The sequence below is a fragment of the Bidens hawaiensis genome, unplaced genomic scaffold (assembly GCF_021521415.1).
Source record: "Bidens hawaiensis isolate Kalapana, Puna unplaced genomic scaffold, B.hawaiensis_p1.1 tig00003822_1, whole genome shotgun sequence".
In the NCBI taxonomy this organism is placed as follows: Eukaryota; Viridiplantae; Streptophyta; class Magnoliopsida; order Asterales; family Asteraceae; genus Bidens; species Bidens hawaiensis.
The window spans coordinates 1,823,017-1,837,851 of NW_027491219.1; the positions used below are offsets into that span (position 1 = coordinate 1,823,017).

A 14,835-nucleotide genomic window follows, 5' to 3' on the forward strand; every position below is an offset into this window, starting at 1 on the left:
GAGAAGTGCGAGAAGTAGATCACAACCATTGATTATAAAGATCAATGGTGGATGTTATAGGATGGCATATTAGTAAATAAAAGCAACTTATAACCAGTTTTTATTGATAGAGGGGGTAAACTAGTAAATTAAGTGTAGCCATTAAAATGGAATTGGTTTAATTACCCCTTGTTTCACTCTGTAACCTAAACCCCATAAACTAGGCGCCAACTATCCCACACAATTTCAACTAATACAATCTGGTGAACTCAATTATGGCTACACAAGAATCGATGCACCAAATCATCTCAAATATCACAGATATTTTAAGGCACCAATTATACAATAATCTAGCCACAAAATCCTCTCCCATATCCGATCGAGATACACAATCGTTAGAATTAAAATTCTTGATTACAATCGAGTTAGTATAAGAATCGAATGGAGCTAATCAGTTGTTTGCCCTTGTTCGTCCAGTCGAGTTGGGGGGTTTTGTTGGTTCTTTTTTTGGTCAAAAGCTTCAAAAGGTTTCGAAGGTATGTTCATAAGTTGTTTATAGTTGTTGTTGTTATGTTGGCCGTTTGATTATGTAAGATGTAGCTCGTTGTTGATGCTATGATTGTGTTAGTTGTAGCTTAAGACGGTCTTGATGGTGATGTATCCTCTGTTATGATAATATAATTGATGATGATCTATGCTTTTCTAACCGAGTATTTGGGTTCTCTATATGTATGGTTGTGTCCATTAGTTATTAGGTGTTGTGTAGATGGGTGATTCGGGTGTTTATGTTTGTTGTGTTGCGTACTTGGAAGGTTTGTGAAGTTTGTGGAGGCAATAGTTTGTCAGGTGAGATGGAAAAATTGGGTCGTACTATGTGTTGTACATGTTGTCAGTCATGGGAAAACGTCATGCTCATAATAAGTAGGTCAACATGAGTGTTATGTGTAGATGCGTAAGCTAGCGAGGTCTTTGGTTTTTTGTACACCTGTTGGTGCTACTTTGTAGGTTTTGTAATGTAATCTATTGTATGTAGATATGGTATTGTTTGACGTGTTTGTATTGTGTTTGTGTATGAAAGTGCTGTGTAGGTGATTAAAGAGGATAAATATGAAATTGATAGTTAGGTTTGTGTCGCAGGTACTAAGCGGATAAAGCCAGGGCTTACAATGTCGTCAAGTAAGTTGTTAATATGTTCGTTTGTGTTGGTTATGAACATAATAGTTTCGTAATGTGTTCGGTGAGTTTTGTTAATATATGTTTAGTTTATGTTGTGTAGAGAGGAAAAGTGAACGGATTGCGAAGAGAATTAGCTTTTCAAAGTTTGTGAATGATGAGAGGAACCCAATTGATGTTGACATGGAGGAGGAGAGTAATCGTATGAGTGAAGGTTTGTTTTTTTGTGGTTAATCGTTTGTTTTGTGTATTTTAAAAATCATGGATTTTTTTATAGCAATTAATGGTGGTGTTGTGTTAGTGATTCCATCAGTATATGTTAACAACTAAATGTGTGTGTAGGTAACGTGGAAAACGTTTCGGCAACCAAGAATGTGCTGAAAGGACAACGTTCGCCGGCTGCGAAGAAACCGAGAGGTATGTGTATTTCGTATGAAATGCATGTCGACCGTTTTGTTAGTTGCATATATTTATATGGATGTTCACTAATTTTTATTTTTAATGGTAGGCGAAGTTCCAGATGATCAAGGTGGATCTCATGGTGGGGGTGGGGCGTCCAAGAGAGTAATGGATGTTGATGACGACTTTGTGAACGAGAAACCTACGGTAGTAGTAGGTAATCAGGACCTACTCGTTCCAAAACAAGAGAAATTTAAAAGAAAGCCGAAGCAAGAGAAGTATGACGTGCCAAGTATTAGGACGAGATCGTCTCCACACTCTTTGTGTAACGCGATGAAAAAACTTTCGAAAGAACAAAAGGAATGTGTGGAGGCAATGGGTTTTGGTAAGTTTTTAACGATGACGGTGGACGGTATACCGGGTAACTTGGGGTACTATGTGGTGGATAATCTTGATACCACCACAATGACTTTGAAACTTACCGAAGGTGGAATAAAAATAACAAAGTCTGGTATTCATGCGTTGACGGGGTTACCAAACGTGGGTATTGTAATTGCAAAGTCGGATGATGCCAAGTCCGTAATAATCGCAAGTAAAACATAGAAAGCTGTTCACGGTAAAGGTGATGTGAGCCCCCCGGATATAGACAGTAGATTAGGGGAGTATGATGAAGCGGGTTGGTCCTTTAAGGTGGATTTTATGATGCTCTTCATTGCAACCATGGTTGAGTGTTCTGGCAACGGTAAATGTCTGAAGGCGTTCCTACCATGCTTTAGTAAGGAGTTTGATTTCAAGAGGATTGATTGGTGTGAGGTTATATACCGGAGTCTTAGAGAGTGTACAGACAAATGGAAGCGTGATGAGCGGAAGGCTTACTTTCTCGGGCCGTTGACGATTCTTAGTGTAAGTTAACTAACACTTTAATGGTAATTTGCAGTATAGTATGTTGACTAATGTTTGTGAAGTTGATTGTGTCACACCCTCAAAATCCACTAACGGAGTTTTACCGTCAGAGGGTGTGAACTAACAGGATCGGAATCATCAGTTATAATCAAACCATAAAATAAAGTTTCAAAACCATGAAAACGTTTACGAGTAATTAAATGCGGAAGCGTAAAACCATAGCAAACAATGTTACGACACGCAGGACGAATTAAAACCCAATGATAATAGTTTAAAATAAGTTTTGCATAATTAAAAACGTTTCAAGCAATGCATGTTCCTAAACCGCGCGCCCGCCTCGGCTACCTGAGAATAACATACTAAAAGTGTCAACACAAGGTTGGTGAGTTCACAAGTTATATAAAAATAAATGTTTAGCGTTTGCGTTCAGCGTGTTGCGTTTTGCGTTACAGCGTTTTACGTTACCAGATAGTGTTATGTCAATTATATATCTATAGGTAGCTAGCCTATAAAACAAGTATCACTAAGTGTTCGACACCGAAGCTGACTGTTTATCAATTTGCCTTGCCACCAGGTCATCCAGACCATGGTATGTGTTTAGCCAAGATTACACCCGCTCGACCTCCAGTCGAGTTTAGCGTTGGGTGGGGTTTGTCAAACCCAGTAGTACTACTCAACAATGACTCGCTATTATCCAATATTAAACAATTCGATATGAATGAAGGACTTTAGTTAACGCGTTTGCCACTTAGTCTTTACAAGTGATATATAATCTATATTAACAAAATCTTAAATGCGTTTCGGAGTATGTTATCTCCCCCAAGTGAAAAGCGTTTAAAAAGGGGAAAGTGAAACTCACTGTTTGCGAAGAAATTCCCAAATTAAATCACCAAGATGCGCGTCACAGAAAAACTCTCTCTAGCGTTCTAAAACAACAAAGAGATTTTTCTAAGTGTCGGAATATTATCAAGTCTCTAGATCCGGCACATAATACCTATGCACATAACATGTTTCGTGTTTCGTTTGTGAATCGTGTGTGACTCTAACCAATGTATTTGTGATACGTTACATGTGTAAGCAATTATTTACGTGTCATGTATTCATAAAGTACATCACTAGCAATTACTCCTCGTAAGGGCAATTTGGTCAACACATAACAATTAACTAGCCATTATTCCCCATGAGGGCAATTTGGTCAAATCATAACAATTATATAGCAAGTATCATGCTTCATGCATTTTCACAAAATTCAGCAGCTAGTTTCACCGAGACAGAAATTCTACTTGAAAGATTGTACTATCTCACCGATCACAGCATCACAATTAATTTATCAAAAATCATCACAAAAGCATATATGTCTTAGGTTTCTAGAACATATTTTATTATATTTTTATTCCACATAGGTTTCTCACAATCATCAAATCATTACAGCAAACTCATAATAGTCAAATTCATGCGCAACATAATGTTATTTGCAATTCCCGTTAAACGAAAAATCCAATAAATGCAAGACCACTTGGGTTAGGTTCCTAACTCAATAGGTCAACTTCCAGAAGTGGAACCAACCCAATTGGTCTCCTAGTTCATGAGATATAACATTTACAAAACAACCTAACAGCAGGTCTAACAACTCAGCTTTGCACAACGTTTTTGTAAAATCATAAAAGTTAACCTTTACTTGTCCAAAAATTACAAGTTTATATTCTTTAGAAACTAGACTCAACCTAGTTTACTGTAGATCAACAATATCAACCAATTTTCACATTTACACCTCGTTACAGTCAATTAAACATCAATAACACAATCTGTCCAGAAACTGTTTGCATCCAAACTCAACATATTAACTATCTATGGACCATCATGCATTCATATAACACTCTAGACTCCATAAACACTATCCATGCACATCAATTACACATTACATACATGATTAGGGTTTTTGTTTGAACTCAAATCAAAGACACAAGCAATTAACATGTAACAATATCCAATCTAGTTATCAAATCATCATACAATTAACAACAATCATATTAACTACATATACACATGAAATCGGCCCCTAGGGTTTACAATTAACCCATTAAACATCAAAATTAAGTATAAAGAATGCATAGGATAGTCGTTTATACCTTCCTAACACCTTAATCTTCGATCAAAGACTTGAGAACTTGATTGTATGTGTGTGTATAGGTGGCGGCAGCCGTGAGGGTGGGGAGAAGGAGAGTTCCGATCGGGGTAGGGGAAAAGAAAAGAAAAAGTGATTTAGGGTTTATTATTATTATTATTATTTATAATAATACTATGTTGCACTTTGGCCCCTCCACTTCTAAGTATTACTTAACTAGCTTAAACTAACTTGTTTACATCTTGAGTTAACGTTTATAACCATGTTATCACATAACACATAAGTCTAACACATAATTATTGTTTTGACATTTTTCGTTTATTCACCAATCGTTTGCGTCAACTCGTTTGCGTTTCGGTGCAATTCCCGAAAGACTACACATGTAGTAAGTGTTAAGCGTCATTTAAACCCTAGTTTAAATGTAATGAGGTGTGCGTTATAGATTCTGTGATCTTAAGTTTGAATTGACGGAGTTGAGTTAACGGAGTTAACCTGAAATTGACGATTGTCATATCATTCCCATGTTAAAGAATTTCCGTCCCGAAAATTTGAGTCAAGTCGTGATGAGTGTCTGAAAAAGTAAGAAAAATTTTCATTTTGTCATATCATCCCCTAGTAGAAAGAAATTTCATCCCGAAATTTAATTCATACCTCCGGTGATTTCTGACGGTTTGTCGGGTTTCGCGGTTTTCTGTGTTTGGTTAGCCCTTCAAAAAGGTGAGGATACTTTTTCATCATTTGATCCTCGCGTTCCCACGTGAACTCCGGTCCACGTCTCGAGTTCCAACGAACTTTAATGATTGGAATTTTGCTGTGCTTGAGCGTTTTGGTTTCCCAATCCAAAACCTTAACTGGTTCTTCAATGAAGCGCAATTGTTCATCAACTTGTAGTTCATCCAAAGGGACTACTTGTGTTTCATCGGACAGGCATTTCTTCAAATTGGACACGTGGAATACATTATGTACGCCACTGAGTTCTGTTGGTAGGTCCAGTCGGTATGCCACCGGACCAATGCGCTCAGTTATTCGATAGGGACCAACATATCGTGGGTTGAGTTTGTTTCGCTTACCAAAGCGAACCACACCTTTCCAAGGTGAGACTTTGAGTAACACTTGGTCATTCACTTGAAATTCGAGAGGCTTTCGGCGCTTGTCGGCGTAACTCTTTTGGCGATCTCGTGCTGCTGCCATGCGATTTCGGATTTGAACAATCTTTTCCGAAGTTTCGAGTACCAGTTCTGGACCAGTGATTTGGCTGTCACCCACCTCTGCCCAGCAGAGTGGTGATCGACACTTCCGTCCGTACAGCGCTTCAAACGGCGCTGCTTTAATACTTGCGTGGTAGCTGTTATTATACGAAAACTCTACCAAAGGTAAGTGAGGTTCCCAACTTTTTCCGAAATCCAACACGCATGCACGCAACATATCCTCCAGGGTCTGAATAGTTCGTTCACTTTGCCCATCCGTCTGAGGATGGTATGCTGTGCTCATATCAAGACGGGTGCCTAGTGCGCTTTGCAGCGACTTCCAAAAGTGCGAAGTGAAACGAGAATCTCGATCAGAAATGATTGAGACAGGCACTCCGTGTCTAGACACTACTTCCTTCATGTAGACGCGAGTCAGTCTTTCCATTTTGTCCGATTCTTTAATCGCTAAGAAGTGTGCAGACTTAGTCAACCGGTCAACGATCACCCAGATGGTATCGCATCCCGTCGGTGTCTTAGGTAAACCCGTGATAAAATCCATTGAAATGTGTTCCCATTTCCACATTGGGAGTTCCGGTTGTTGCAGTAGACTAGATGGTTTCTGGTATTCTATTTTGACTCTGGCACAAGTCAAGCATTTACTCACGTATGTGGCGATGTCGGCTTTCATGTTCGGCCACCAGTAAAGTGCCTTTAAATCATGATACATTTTATCTGAGCCAGGGTGGATAGAATATCGGGACTTGTGTGCCTCGTCCATTACCAGAGTTCTCAACTCTCCGAACCGTGGAACCCAAATCCGGTTCTCAAAATATCGGACCCCGTCCGATCTGGTTTCAAGTTGCTTGTTCATGCCCCGCATGAGTTCCGATGGAAGATTATCATCTTTCAAAGCTTCGAGTTGGGCATTGCGAATCTGGTCGGGTAAGTTTGCATGAATCGTGAGTTGCAATGCTCGCACTCGTCTGGGTTTATCTGTTTCTTTTCTGCTGAGAGCGTCGGCCACTACATTGGCCTTGCCAGGGTGGTACTTGATGGCACAATCGTAATCTTTAAGCAGCTCGACCCAACGACGCTGTCGCATGTTCAGCTCCTTCTGATCGTAGATATGCTGGAGACTCTTGTGGTCGGTGTAAATGGTAAACTTGGTACCGTACAAGTAATGCCTCCATATCTTAAAGGCAAACACCACAGCTCCGAGTTCCAAATCATGGGTCGTGTAGTTCTTCTCGTGAACCCGTAGTTGTCGAGAGGCATAAGCTATCACCTTCTCGAGTTGCATCAGCACACAACCGAGACCTTGTATCGATGCGTCACAGTGTACCTCAAAATTCTCCGTTCCCTCGGGGAGGGCTAGAATAGGGGCGCTACAGAATTTGGTTTTCAACAGTTGAAAAGCGGATTCTTGCGCGTCACCCCAATTGTACTTGGTGCCCTTGTGAGTCAAAGCGGTGAGGGGTTGAGCAATCTTTGAAAATCCCTCGATGAAACGCTGGTAGTAGCCGGCCAGTCCTAGGAATTGCCGCACCTCAGTCGAAGTCTTAGGTGCTTCCCAGCTTTTGATGGCCTCTACCTTACCGGGATCGACATGGATACCATTCTCGTTGATCACATGTCCTAAAAAGTGAACCTCGCGAAGCCAAAACTCACATTTCGAGAGTTTAGCATACAGTTTTTCCTTCTTCAATAATTCCAGAATTACCCTTAAGTGTTCTTCATGGTCAGCTTCGTTCTTGGAGTAGACAAGAATATCATCAATGAAAACAATCACAAACTTGTCGAGGTACGCCTTGCATACTCGATTCATGAGATCCATAAATACGGCTGGTGCGTTGGTCATGCCAAAAGGCATAACCAAAAACTCGTAGTGACCATACCGTGTTCTGAAAGCCGTCTTTGAAATATCTTCTTCGCGCACTCTTAGTTGGTGATAACCAGATCGCAGATCGATCTTCGAGTAGTAACTCGATCCTTGAAGCTGGTCAAAAAAATCATCAATTCGAGGTAAAGGATAACGGTTCTTGACCGTCACCTTGTTCAACTCCCGGTAGTCGATACACATGCGGAAAGTCCCGTCCTTCTTTCGGACAAACAAGACAGGGGCTCCCCATGGCGATGAGCTAGGTCGGATAAAGCCCTTATCCAACAAATCTTGCAACTGAGTGGACAGTTCCTGAAGCTCCGCCGGTGCGAGCCGATACGGGGCTCGTGCTATGGGTGCTGCACCGGGGGTCAACTCGATTTGAAATTCGACTTGTCGTATAGGAGGGAGTCCAGGCAAATCCTCCTGGAAAACTTCCGGAAAATCTCGCACAACAGGTATATCTTCAATTCGCTTCTCCTCCGCGGGTTTCTCAACAATCTGCGCCAAAATTGCCAGATGACCCTTTCGTAGATACTTCTGCGCCTTCATGAGGGTAATGACGCTGGTGGTCATGCCGCTTCTCTCACCTCGGACCGAAATGATCTCGCCGGAAGGGGTAGTAATGTGAACTATCTTATCGTGACATATAATCTCCGCTCGGTTCTCGGACAACCAGTCCATGCCGACCACGACATCGAAACTACTAATCGTAAAAGGAATAAGGTCGATATCAAAGACATGACCTGACAGTTTTAACTTACATCCCGCAAGTACATGAGTCGTTACTATAGTCTTACCGTCAGCTAATTCAACAGGAAACTTAGCATCTAACGGAGTTGGAGTTAAGTCTAAGAGTTGGCTAAAGGCTTTCGACACAAAACTCCTATCAGCTCCAGTGTCAAACAATACAGAAGCAAAACAATCGTTCACAGGGAACTTACCAGTCACCACGTGCAGATCATTGCGGGCTTGACCCGACCCAATTACAAAAGCCCTTCCTTTGCCATTGCTTCCACCACTACTGCCACTTCCACTACCTCCATTGTTGTCGTTCTGTTTTAGCTTGGGACAATCTTTCCTGAAATGACCTTCCTGCCCACATTCGAAACATCCCTTCGTCGTCATAGGTGGTTTAGGAGCACCCTTTGCCGCGAGGTCTCCTCTACATTCCTTCGCCTGGTGACCCATCTTTCCGCATCTCTGACACTTGACACGGTCACACGGGCCAACATGATGATAGTTGCACCTATTGCACTTCGGATATTTCCCTGCATATCCGCTCGAACCCTGCCCGCTACCGTTGTTATTGTTGTTGTGACTCTGGTTGTTAAAGCTCAGAGTGAATTCGGGCTTACGGTAGTGTTGTTGCTGTGGGAGGTTCGAGGACGAGGATCTGGTGTTGTCAAACTTTCTCTTTCCGCTGCTCGGGTTGCTGTTGCTGTTGTTGTCATTACTCGGGTTGTCACGGGCTTTAGTGGTTAAACCCCTAGGTGGTAACGCACCTTGGGTCACAGCTTGATCCGTCAGTTTGTGAGCTAACCAGATCGCTTGTTGAATCGTGGCTGGTCTAGAAGACGTCATCATGCCCTGAATTTGAGGTGCTAACCCATCAATATACATTTCAATCCTCTTACTCGGCGGATCTACCATCCGCGGACACATCACCGCTAACTAGTGAGAACGGGTAGTGTAGGCTTCGATTTTTGAGCCACCATCTTCAGTGTCCAAAATTCTGACTCTAACTTCGAAATATCCTCTCTCGGACAGTACTCCTCTCGCATCATGTTCTTGAACTCCTCCCAGTTCATCGCGTTAGCCAGTTCCAATCCAAGGATCTGTACGATCGAATTCCACCAAGTGAGGGCAGAATCCTCAAGTGTTCCAGCAGCGAGTTTGACCCTACTGGCAGGGGGACAATTACACATCTCAAATGCCGACTCGGCCTTCTCAGCCCAACGCAGGAAGCCTATAGCTCCCTCAGTGCCCTTAAACGAACTGGGCTTGCAGTCAAGGTAATTCTTGAGAGTACACGTTCCAGTTGGACCTCCAGCTTGATTTTGAACATGTGCGGCTAGAGCTGCCGCCGCATGGTCATTCAACAGGGTTTGGAGTTCTGCTGCGGTTAGTTGATGTTACCGCGACCGTGTCCAGCGTTTCTTCCAGACATCTAGGTGTTATCATTCTCAGATGTCATCGTCTGAGGACACCTCTGAGTGTGCCTCTTCCTCAGCCGGTTCTTCCTCCGGTTCTTCTTCAGGTTCCTCCTCGGGATCTTCCTCGGGCTCCTCTTCGGGATCTTCTTCAGGTTCCTCTTCAGGCTCTGCCTCAGGCTCGGCCTCAGGCTCTGCCTCAGGTTCTGCTGCGTTCTGAGCAATTTGCATTTGTAAGACATCGCAACGCTCTAAAGCCATCTCGGTTCGGGTCCTTGCTACTTGGAGTTGCTCTTGCAAGTCTATCATCTCGGCTTGCATCTTTCTCATAATTTTCATCTGTTGATCACTAGCCTCTTGTATTTCCTTCATTGCCGCTGCCATGCGGGCAATCTCCTCCTTAGTCTCGGTTCCGTCTTTTAACAGTCCGGAAACGTTGGCTCTCGTATAGCGCATGTAACCCACATCACGCTCCAAACATGAAACAACAGCTGCGAGAACTCGCTCTACAGGTTCGGTTATGGGTGGTAGGGTGTTGGGATAAGCAGGATGGTTCGGGTGAGGTAACGGGGGAACTTGTTCGCGATAGACCATACGTCTGATCATGTTAGGGTACCAATCCCAGCTAACGTCGTTTTCGTATATGCCTCCGGATAGGCGGTACCTCTTCGGTGCGGGAGCTTCGAGTTCCGGGACTACACGGGGCGGCGATGCGGTAGGTATCTGCGGTTCCTTCCAGTGAGCATGAGTCATCGGATCAGATGAGGATGAGGGTGGCGGCGTCGACATTCCTACAGGTAAGCCGTGTATGCGCGCGCGTATGAGTGAAAGAGGTAAAGAGATAAGATAACAAAGACTACACAAATCTATGCAGTGCGTATCATTATAACTAATGGGTCGACGCGGTTATAGTCTAGTATGCATGCAGCTTCTAGTTCGCTATAACCAATGGCTCTGATACCAATCTGTCACACCCTCAAAATCCACTAACGGAGTTTTACCGTCAGAGGGTGTGAACTAACAGGATCGGAATCATCAGTTATAATCAAACCATAAAATAAAGTTTCAAAACCATGAAAACGTTTACGAGTAATTAAATGCGGAAGCGTAAAACCATAGCAAACAATGTTACGTCACGCAGGACGACTTAAAACCCAATGATAATAGTTTAAAATAAGTTTTGCATAATTAAAAACGTTTCAAGCAATGCATGTTCCTAAACCGCGCGCCCGCCTCGGCTACCTGAGAATAACATACTAAAAGTGTCAACACAAGGTTGGTGAGTTCACAAGTTATATAAAAATAAATGTTTAGCGTTTGCGTTCAGCGTGTTGCGTTAAACGTTTTGCATTACAGCGTTTTGCGTTACCAGATAGTGTTATGTCAATTATATATCTATAGGTAGCTAGCCAATAAAACAAGTATCACTAAGTGTTCGACACCGAAGCTGACTGTTTATCAATTTGCCTTGCCACCAGGTCATCCAGACCATGGTATGTGTTTAGCCAAGATTACACCCGCTCGACCTCCAGTCGAGTTTAGCGTTGGGTGGGGTTTGTCAAACCCAGTAGTACTACTCAACAATGACTCGCTATTATCCAATATTAAACGGTTCGATGTGAATGAAGGACTTTAGGTAACGCGTTTGCCACTTAGTCTTTACAAGTGATATATAATCTATATTAACAAAATCTTAAATGCGTTTCGGAGTATGTTATCTCCCCCAAGTGAAAAGCGTTTAAAAAGGGGAAAGTGAAACTCACTGTTTGCGAAGAAATTCCCAAATTAAATCACCAAGATGCGCGTCACAGAAAAACTCTCTCTAGCGTTCTAAAACAACAAAGAGATTTTTCTAAGTGTCGGAATATTATCGAGTCTCTAGACCAGGCACGTAATACCTATGCACATAACATGTTTCGTGTTTCGTTTGTGAATCGTGTGTGACTCTAACCAATGTATTTGTGATACGTTACATGTGTAAGCAATTATTTACGTGTCATGTATTCATAAAGTACATCACTAGCAATTACTCCTCGTAAGGGCAATTTGGTCAACACATAACAATTAACTAGCCATTATTCCCCATGAGGGCAATTTGGTCAAATCATAACAATTATATAGCAAGTATCATGTTTCATGCATTTTCACAAAATTCAGCAGCTAGTTTCACCGAGACAGAAATTCTACTTGAAAGATTGTACTATTTCACCGATCACAGCATCACAATTAATTTACCAAAAATCATCACAAAAGCATATATGTCTTAGGTTTCCAGAACATATTTTATTATATTTTTATTCCACATAGGTTTCTCACAATCATCAAATCATTACAGCAAACTCATAACAGTCAAATTCATGCGCAACATAATGTTATTTGCAATTCCCGTTAAACGAAAAATCCAATAAAAGCAAGACCACTTGGGTTAGGTTCCTAACTCAATAGGTCAACTTCCAGAAGTGGAACCAACCCAATTGGTCTCGTAGTTCATGAGATATAACATTTACAAAACAACCTAACAGCAGGTCTAACAACTCAGCTTTGCACAACGTTTTTGTAAAATCATAAAAGTTAACCTTTACTTGTCCAAAAATTACAAGTTTATATTCTTTAGAAACTAGACTCAACCTAGTTTACTGTAGATCAACAATATCAACCAATTTTCACATTTACACCTCGTTACAGTCAATTAAACATCAATAACACAATCTGTCCAGAAACTGTTTGCATCCAAACTCAACATATTAACTATCTATGGACCATCATGCATTCATATAACACTCTAGACTCCATAAACACTATCCATGCACATCAATTACACATTACATACATGATTAGGGTTTTTGTTTGAACTCAAATCAAAGACACAAGCAATTAACATGTAACAATATCCAATCTAGTTATCAAATCATCATACAATTAACAACAATCATATTAACTACATATACACATGAAATCGGCCCCTAGGGTTTACAATTAACCCATTAAACATCAAAATTAAGTATAAAGAATGCATAGGATAGTCGTTTATACCTTCCTAGCACCTTAATCTTCGATCAAAGACTTGAGAACTTGATTGTATGTGTGTGTATAGGTGGCGGCAGCCGTGAGGGTGGGGAGAAGGAGAGTTCCGATCGGGGTAGGGGAAAAGAAAAGAAAAAGTGATTTAGGGTTTATTATTATTATTATTATTATTATTATTTATAATAATACTATGTTGCACTTTGGCCCCTCCACTTCTAAGTATTACTTAACTAGCTTAAACTAACTTGTTTACATCTTGGGTTAACGTTTATAACCATGTTATCACATAACACATAAGTCTAACACATAATTATTGTTTTGACGTTTTTCGTTTATTCACCAATCGTTTGCGTTTCGGTGCAATTCCCGAAAGACTACACATGTAGTAAGTGTTAAGCGTCATTTAAACCCTAGTTTAAATGTAATGAGGTGTGCGTTATAGATTCAGTGATCTTAAGTTTGAATTGACGGAGTTGAGTTAACGGAGTTAACCTGAAATTGACGATTGTCACAGATTGGAACTAGTTTATAGTTACGTAACAGTCTGGTGAAGGTAGTAAAACGGATGTGGTGTGTTGATATATGTATATACGAGTAGGTTAACGTTAACGTAATTAGTTTGGTGTTGGTGGATGCTAATAAATATGTTGGAATGTTATAGGTTATAAATGTGAGCGAGTTATGTAGTTATGTGTTTTGAAAGTAATTATTTCTTGTGTTGATGTTGCAGTTGTATTATGTTGACACTGTAACAAGTGACAACATACCACATACACTATTTAATATTGGGATATCTGGCTGGACTTTGGACAAGTTGAAGGAAAGACAGAGTATTGAAATGGCTGGGGGTGGTTTTGGGTTATGTACAGTCGAGGAGGTTGGTGTAGCAGGTTGCAAGAGGAGTGGTAAAGCCAAAGACAAGAAGAAGGCCAGCAAGTCAGTCAATAAATCTCATGTTAAGGTATTTAAGTAAACCCGGTATTTAGTTACAGATTATCGTATTAACGGATATATGTTTGAATGAATGTATGAAACTTCCTGTTGATATTTATGTAGGATAAGTTGAAACGTATGGGGGATGTGTTGGACATGATTTACTAATGCAAGGATGAGTTTGAGAAAATAATGACAGTCGCGTATGCTAAGTATCCAGGAAATGCATATTTACGTGTACTTGCTGACAACTACAAGGAAATAGTTGTAACACAATCGGGGTGGCTAACTGATGTCGGTACATGTGGAGAAAAAAAAAGGTAGCAATCTGATGGAGGTGCGGGTAGAAACTGATCAGCACATGGAAGTTTGCAATCAAGAGGGGAGTCGTGGTAAGAGCGACGATAATAAACTGGAGAAGGGGCTGAGTAATAAGGCAGAAGGAAAAGGAGAAAATTCGTCAAGAAAAGTTGTTAGTGTATGCGCGGCTGAACCTATTAGCTCATAGTTTTAGAGTGATCCAGAAGTAGTTAAAGAAATCTGTGATACTGTGGACAAGGTAAGTGGTTGCGGGAGTGGTTGCGGGACTGGTGGTGTTGGTGGATCAGTTGGTGGGAGTGGTAGTGGTGGGTCGAAGTTGAATATGATGCCGGGAAATGATGAGGATTTGGATGAGCCGACATTTAGTTTGGGCCTATGATGATCGTCGTTCCAGTCAATCAAAAACCTAATTATTCTAAATAGTTAGAGCAAGTAGGGTATCGTATCACAAGGAGTATGTGGTCAATGTATTCGTGTAACAGATTTCTAATTATGAAGTGAATAATTTTTAGTGCTGATCACACAAGCAATAGTTTGAATTTAAAGAACTAAGCAATGAACAAGTAAATGAATATTAAGCAGTTAACAAACAAATCACACCCGGGAATTCAAGTAATCAACCAACAGTTATCTCATGCAACCTAACAGATTAATTATTAACGATTAACTGAAAACTGATCAATCAGATAAAACCTTAGACAACAACAATCCATTGTTTGGTACCATCAGGTGTGTAGCAGTAGTTCGGATGCACATGTT

The 14,835-nt window shown here is 41.1% G+C and overlaps 1 protein-coding gene across 3 annotated transcripts; it reads left to right on the forward strand.

Annotated features, from left to right (window-relative positions):
- The first annotated feature begins 838 nt into the window (after positions 1 to 838).
- On the forward strand, positions 839 to 13,957 carry LOC143624506 (uncharacterized). Of its 3 annotated transcripts, XR_013152125.1 has the most exons (5): positions 839 to 1,366; positions 1,495 to 1,569; positions 1,661 to 2,454; positions 13,553 to 13,783; positions 13,879 to 13,911. XR_013152125.1 is itself a non-coding variant. In XM_077095135.1 (3 exons), exons 1-3 carry the CDS (start codon positions 1,234 to 1,236, stop codon positions 2,152 to 2,154), a joined length of 702 nt encoding a protein of 233 aa, XP_076951250.1. In that variant the 5' UTR covers positions 839 to 1,233; the 3' UTR covers positions 2,155 to 2,479. The 3 variants fall into 3 exon arrangements, 1 of the variants encoding a protein (XP_076951250.1); XR_013152124.1 differs by having other exon boundaries at positions 13,553 to 13,957; XM_077095135.1 differs by lacking the exons at positions 13,553 to 13,783; positions 13,879 to 13,911 and having other exon boundaries at positions 1,661 to 2,479.
- Positions 13,958 to 14,835: the final 878 nt, after the last annotated feature.

What these genes read in the sequence shown, in the direction of transcription:
- LOC143624506 (XM_077095135.1), top strand. Translation starts at nt 1,234, where the DNA reads ATGTTTAGTTTATGTTGTGTAGAGAGGAAAAGTGAACGGATTGCGAAG. An exon ending in GAGTAATCGTATGAGTGAAG is followed by an intron (nt 1,367 to 1,494) that starts GTTTGTTTTTTT and finishes ATGTGTGTGTAG; the next exon opens with GTAACGTGGAAAACGTTTCG. An exon ending in GGCTGCGAAGAAACCGAGAG is followed by an intron (nt 1,570 to 1,660) that starts GTATGTGTATTT and finishes TTTTAATGGTAG; the next exon opens with GCGAAGTTCCAGATGATCAA.